The sequence below is a fragment of the Branchiostoma belcheri genome, unplaced genomic scaffold (genome assembly GCF_001625305.1).
Source record: "Branchiostoma belcheri isolate BF01 breed outbred unplaced genomic scaffold, Haploidv18h27 scaffold77, whole genome shotgun sequence".
Taxonomy (NCBI): Eukaryota; Metazoa; Chordata; class Leptocardii; order Amphioxiformes; family Branchiostomatidae; genus Branchiostoma; species Branchiostoma belcheri.
The window spans coordinates 175,865-182,381 of NW_017804431.1; the positions used below are offsets into that span (position 1 = coordinate 175,865).

Below are 6,517 nucleotides of genomic sequence, written 5' to 3' on the forward strand. Positions count from 1 at the left end.
CCCCCCCCCCCCACATCCTCAAAATATCCTGGAAATTAGATGTCAGGTCAAGCGGCATTTGACGTACGCTGGACGTCTTTTTCTATAATGAGCAAAAAGAAAAAGAAAAAGACGTCCAGCGTACGTCAAATGCCGCTTGACCTGACATGGCCGGTAGGTTTTCAAGGCAAGGCGGCATGAAACCAGGTCTGTGACGTCCAGGCTTCACAGTTTGTTGTCTTTCTTCTGACGTTTGTGCGATTAAAATTTGAATGTCAATAGCCGACGGTTTTGGTAACACCCAAAACAAATCAGATGGGTGAAAAAAAACACCCTGGAAACATTCAAAATTTTCGAACTTCCGTCGAGCACTGACGTTTCCCAAACTAGGTAGATATTCCTCTAAGACATCACTAAAAGTGGGTGTATGTTCGATCACAGATAACGGGAAAAGCAGACGGTTTTTCCCGACAAATTATCAGTAAAACAGACGGGTTGGTTTACCGGGTCCCGGGCAGGCCCGGGCAACGAAAACGGCCCTGAAAAAAACTCGCCAGAAAAATTCCACTCACCGTCTTTAGGCTTCATCCTTTGCGCTGTCCTGCGTCAAGATTGTCGACGGTTCCTTCCTAGACGTCTTGACACGGGAAATGTGTCATCTTCAAGACGAGAAGCAGGCGATCTCGCCTCCGGAAGACGGACGTCTGACCGCTGTCATGATGCAAGAAGTGGATCAGCTGCCATCTTGGCTAATTATGTATGCAAGAGGGGCGTGGCCTAAGGTTGACCCCTGCGATCAGCTGATCCAAATATTTACATCGTCCACGTGGTCCTCACGTGCACGTGAACAGTGATGCAACCTCTAAAACAACGGCATTTTGCTTGAAATGTGCGGTTGTTTTGAAGTTTAGGTCACAGGAAGCAATTTTTGTGGATAACATCAGCGCATGCATTAATTTTCGCCTGATTTTGGAAGAAAAAAAAACAAGAAATTTTGTTGCCTTCTGACACTCCGAAAATGGGCAAAGATGTCTGTTGCCATGCTGGAAGGTGGATGGCAGATAACTATGAAGAGACAAGAAAAGGCTCTGATTTAATGTTTTGTTTCTTACTTTGATGCAGTGATATGTGATGCTGGCTGTGTATATATGTGTATATGTTCCCACTGAATCAAAACCATTTGTACAATGATTGAGTAAAAATTAAAAAAAATGTAGGAACCTTGTTTTTTTCGGGCCGCCTTGTTTTTCCGCCCGCTCGCATTAGATTTGGAGTCTGCGGAGGATGTCATCCATAAAATTTACTTGCTGTGGCCTTATGTAGAAAAATTGACCAGATATTCTATCCAGAAACATTTCGACAGCTGATATAGTTCTAGATTGTACAATGTCACGTTTAACAATTTAAGGCTCGAAATAAGGGTGCAAAATTGGATCTGTGCACCCCCTTTTTTTCTAGTCATCACCAGACTCCATTTCAGGTTGAATAAATAGTAGAAATCGGCCTAAAAAGAATGTAGCTGGCCAGGAGAGTTGGCCAGCTATAGAGGGTCCAGTTTGCCTGCAATGGAGTCTGGTTTAGACTACCTTTTTTCTGTGGGTGTACCGGTGCATCCAAATTTTTTTTCGTAGGTTTAGTTATGTAAAGATATCATTGTTACACATACACACAGGAAGACAGACGTATAAGATGGATACTTTTAATCCAAGACAGGTTGGTACTAATTTGATTACACTCAAAGTAATATTGTCCGCAGTTCCCATTGTCATGGGGTGGTACTCATTAAAATACAAACTCCTATATTAAAAAATTCAACCAAACTAAGCAACTCATTTAGGTTGTAAAACTTCTTGCCAAGTTCTTCTTATTTGTTCATCCATTCACCGTAATAAAATCAAGAAATCAGTTAAAATAATTAACAGTTTTCCCTGTAAAAAAATGAGATCTTCCATTAACCCTAGGTTGAATAGCACGTTGGCAGAACGTACTGCACCTGCGCAAAACTCGTAATGTATTGTACATAGCACTTCGGCAAAACATCTCATATAAGGTCATATTCGCGCATATAAGGAAAACATCTCGTCTGCAGTTTCCAAATGTTATGTCGGAAAAGATATCCTCTGCAACGGGCAAAATTCTAATGCAACGTTGACCAAAATCCATTGAAAACCGTGAAAATACAGGGTTCTGCGCAGGCGCAGTACGTTCTGCCGACGTGCTAGGTTGAATTACCTTGTATATCTACACACCCATTTGATATGTACCACAGTCAGTATACATGTGCTATCACAGATGGTACCCAGTGGTAGAAATACTTTTTTCCAGTCTTCTGCAATATTGCACGATGTCAAAATTTTTACTGCAATTCAGAAAATTTTACTTTCTGCAATTGCAAATACACACTTATAGACCTGAACCCAATACACATGTATAAAAAATTAAAATCAACACCATTGAACCCTGGCCTGATTTTTTCAGTCTGCAAAATTGCAGGTTGTTTAGTTTTTCATCTGCAATATTGAAAATGTCTCTGAGAAAATGTCTCTGCAAAATGCAGACTGCAGATGGGTATTTCTTACACTGTAAGGCCAGACCAATTTAATTTGTTGTTTCTCAGATTTTTTCAGAAAAAATGTGAAGCGACAGGGCAAAAAAAAAACAGGCCAAGGCACCCCATGATAGCCAGAAATGTAACAATATGAGCCATGAAGTGAACATACCAGGCTGGTTAATAATTAAAACAATAGATTTTGAACTTTTAATAAAACAAAATTGCATTGTTATATTGAAAAACTTTAAAAACTAGAAAGAAAAGGAATTTCTGCAACCGTTGGGGCCAAAATATGTCTTTCATTGAGCATTTTGCAGTTGATTTGGGAACCCCCCCCCACCTATTTTTTTTTCAAATCAGAAAAAAATGATCCGAGAAACAACAAATTAAATTGTTGTGGCCTAAGCTCATAACGTTGTTTCTTTAGTGATAATCATTGGTCTCTCAGAGAGTCTAGGTTCATCATCATCTTCTGATGCTTCCCTGTCTGCTATGTCTGTGACACTGTCCTTGTGTTGAGAGAACATGTGCAGGTGCAGTAAGAACGGTATCAGTCCTCCAAACAGAACACATGCTCCTCCAAGTAGATATGTGACATCATAGCTCCCTGTGGCATCAGCTAAGGCCCCTGTACAGAAAGCAGGTGGAAATAAAAGTTAATTTCTTATCCTTTGATGAAGGTTATTTATTTATTTCAGGCCACACCAATTTAATCTATTGTTTCACAGATATTTCAGAAAAAAATATGGAGCGACAGGGCGAAAAAAAAAAGGCCAAGGCACCCCATGATAGCCGGAAATGTTACAATATGAGCCATGAAGTCGACATACCAGGCTGGTTTATAATTGAAACAATAGATTTTGAACTTTTAATAAAACAAAGTTGCATTGTTACATTGAAAACTTGAACTAGGAAGAAAAGGGCAAAATATGTCTTTCATTGAGCATTTTGCAGTTCATTCAGAACCTAAAATCTTCTTTTTTTTCAAATCAGAAAAAATGGACAGGGCAAATCTGAGAAACAACTAATTAAATTGGTGTGGCCTCATCATAACAGGACTGGGTAGCCCATTCAGCTAGTAGAAGTGCTCTCTGCTTTCCAATGCGGCCCAGCATATATACATTTACACAGGACAAGCCATGATTACATAGACATGTAGTCAAGCAACAAAAGGTGGACAAGTCAAATTAAGGGGGCACACCCCAGTTTATTTTGGGTCTCAATTCGATTCTGCATACCCTCAACTCTAGCGACCGTCTCTTTCAAGAAATACTTCTTAAGCCAAAACACTGTGTTTACAAATGAAGGATATCGTTCTAGCTACGAGAACAATAGAATTTCAATTTCTTTCACCTCTCACATTTTAGTAAATTTTAGGGGGAAAAAGAATTTTTGGATGAAAAATTATACCAAAAATTCACGTGGAATTAGACCCATCACCCAGAATTTAGCCACCAATATGACTTATATGGTCGGAAAGAAAAAACCCTTGTGTATTATTAAGAAAAGTATAAAGAAAATCCTAACACTGAGATTATCACAATAGCCCGTCGCGCGAGGCATAGCGACAGCACCCCCAGAACGCATACAAGGCATATCTAGGTCAAACTGAAGCACCGCGCTCGAGGCGGAAGGACACCCGGAAGTAAGCCTCGGACCCGAAATCAATTTTTACCCAAAACACGCAACTTCTTACACTTTCCAGCCATGTTAGTAGTTAATACCATTTTGCAGCAGATTATGATCGGAACCCCTTCGTCACTTTTTTTCCGGGCACTACATTGGACCCCTGTCGCGGAAGAACTGGTGTGTGCACCGTTAAATCTGATGCATCAAAACAAAAGCATGTCCATAAATCAAAGTTGTCATAACGTTCCAAAGTCAAAACAATAAAGTCAGTAAATTAGACTGGAGGTCATTACGTTTCATGAGGCATGCATCTCAAGGCTACTTTGAACTGTAAATGTTAGACATCCAGGTAATAAGATACTAGTACACAATCTGTAGCTCAACACTCAGACTTGACAACTAGATTCTGTTAGTCACTGACAAGTTGTGGATGCTACTTGAAACACCTGGCTGTTTTGAATCACTAGAGATTGCTAATAAAAAAGAAACAAAAAAAGTTAATCACACACTAACCAACCCTAATTTTTTTCAAGACTGAAACAGGAAACATACTAGAGAAGTAACATTTGCAAAGCAAATGCATAATGTTTACCTTCAGACATGATCTGCCCTCAGACTGTGGTCTGCCCTGTTAATTTTTACTTTACAAAACACATTCACATACATGTACTACTAGTATATGGTGACAGGAGTAGAGCAGACCATGAAATTGCAACATTATGTAACCTAACACCAGTCACCATGGTGACAGATGTCAACAAATCATGTCATTGGCCAGGTCAGAGGTTAGTGTTTGGAACAGAAGAGGAGGAAGAAACTGAGTAAAAACAATATGTTTTCCTTCGGTAAACATATATATAACATTTTTCCCTAGGTCTGTCCATGCCCTTACCTGAAACAGTTGGTCCCACTAGCGTAGCGACCCCTTGTACGAACATCCGTAGTCCCATGGCAGTCGGGAGTCTCTCAACTTCAACAAGATCTGCGGCTGTGGTTATGGTTAGTGGGATGAGCGCTCCAAACAGCAGTCCAAAGAAGACGCTGTACGTGACCATACTGCCGTACGAAATGGCCAAGGGAACGAGCATCATCGCACACCCCATCAGAACCGCGACCGTTCCGTACTGGTCGATTCTTCGAAACCTCTCCCACTCGGGCAAAACTCCGGAAACACCGCGGCCAACGATGCCTAAGATGCCAACAATCGACATCAGGAAAGCGGCAGGATAGTCGTCTACGCCGAGAAACTTTGCACGAGGGATGAGGTAGATGTTGGAGGTTTGTCTGTTCGACGCAACAAAACCAACCGATATCAGAAATATTAAGAAGGAGGGCTGCTTCAAAAGGGTTAGATCAATCACAGACAAGCATCGTTCCCTCAAGTTACAATGACCATGTCCATCTTTCTCTTTTACTAAAGCTATAGCGTTGTCGTCGAAAGCGATAGATTGCTTTTTCGTGTGCTTGACGACTTTGGCTTCAGATTTGAGGTAGAGCGGCCGTATAAGTGCTCCGAACGCTACGATATGAAGAGCGAATCCACCGGCGATTAAGAGCGCCCCTTTAGTTCCGTATTCATCGATAAGAAGTTGGAATACAGGTGGGAACGCAAAAGAACCCAGGCTTCCTCCCAGGGTGGAGATACTGTTGGCGCGGAGTCGCTTTGTGGTGAAGTATCGGCCCAGGCAAACCAGCATGTTTGTGACACTCAGGCTTCCTCCAAACCCTGACAAAATGAAAATTAAAAAGGTACATCGTTGAAGAGATTCATTTGTCACGTATACATACAGTTCCTAGTGAATTCCTAGTGAAATGTTAGCTTAGTTTCTAGTTACATGTATATTTTGTACCTTTTTAGTTCCTAGTGAATTCTTTCATCAGTGACAACTTTGGAAGGATAAGGATACTAACCTCCAAATTTTCGATGGCTATCAGTCCATCTTGTTCACGGAGTGGCCTAATCTCGCGAGAGTGCCACTACCAGGCCCATCTCTGACATTATTGAAATCATAGACCAAGAGTCTCGTAACCCACATAGGAAGATTAAGGAAGCGGTGCACATACAGTTGGAAGGTGCCAAGCTGAACCGGACAGAAGGTTGGGAGCTCCCCAAGACCTACTTACCCCTACTTCAGAGGGAGGCGGCGGGGGGTGGGACCCGACAGACCGATGCAAGTCTCGGGCCTAGTCTCACACTCTCGCGAGATTAGGCCACTCCGTGAACAAGATGGACTGATAGCCATCGAAAATTTGGAGGTTAGTATCCTTATCCTTCCAAAGTTGTCACTGATGAAAGAATTCACTAGGACTAAAAAGGTACAAAATATACATGTAACTAGAAACTAAGCTAACATTTGA

General features: G+C 41.4%; 2 protein-coding genes across 2 annotated transcripts in view; both read right to left on the reverse strand.

Annotated features, from left to right (window-relative positions):
• Positions 1–754, reverse strand: part of LOC109485619 (protein FAM214A-like) — a 29,543-nt gene extending 28,789 nt beyond the window's left edge. The window contains exon 1 of the mRNA XM_019789307.1: positions 552–754. Coding sequence (XP_019644866.1) covers positions 552–567 — 16 coding nt within the window. The 5' untranslated portion in view covers positions 568–754. The remainder of the gene's footprint in view (positions 1–551) is intronic.
• Positions 755–2,866: 2,112 nt separating this feature from the next.
• Positions 2,867–6,517, reverse strand: part of LOC109485642 (monocarboxylate transporter 13-like) — a 5,944-nt gene continuing 2,293 nt past the window's right edge. The window contains exons 4-5 of the mRNA XM_019789332.1: positions 5,052–5,885; positions 2,867–3,158 (exon numbers count right to left, since the gene is read on the reverse strand). Of these exons, the coding sequence (XP_019644891.1) occupies positions 2,938–3,158; positions 5,052–5,885 (1,055 nt within the window). The 3' untranslated portion in view covers positions 2,867–2,937. The remainder of the gene's footprint in view (positions 3,159–5,051; positions 5,886–6,517) is intronic.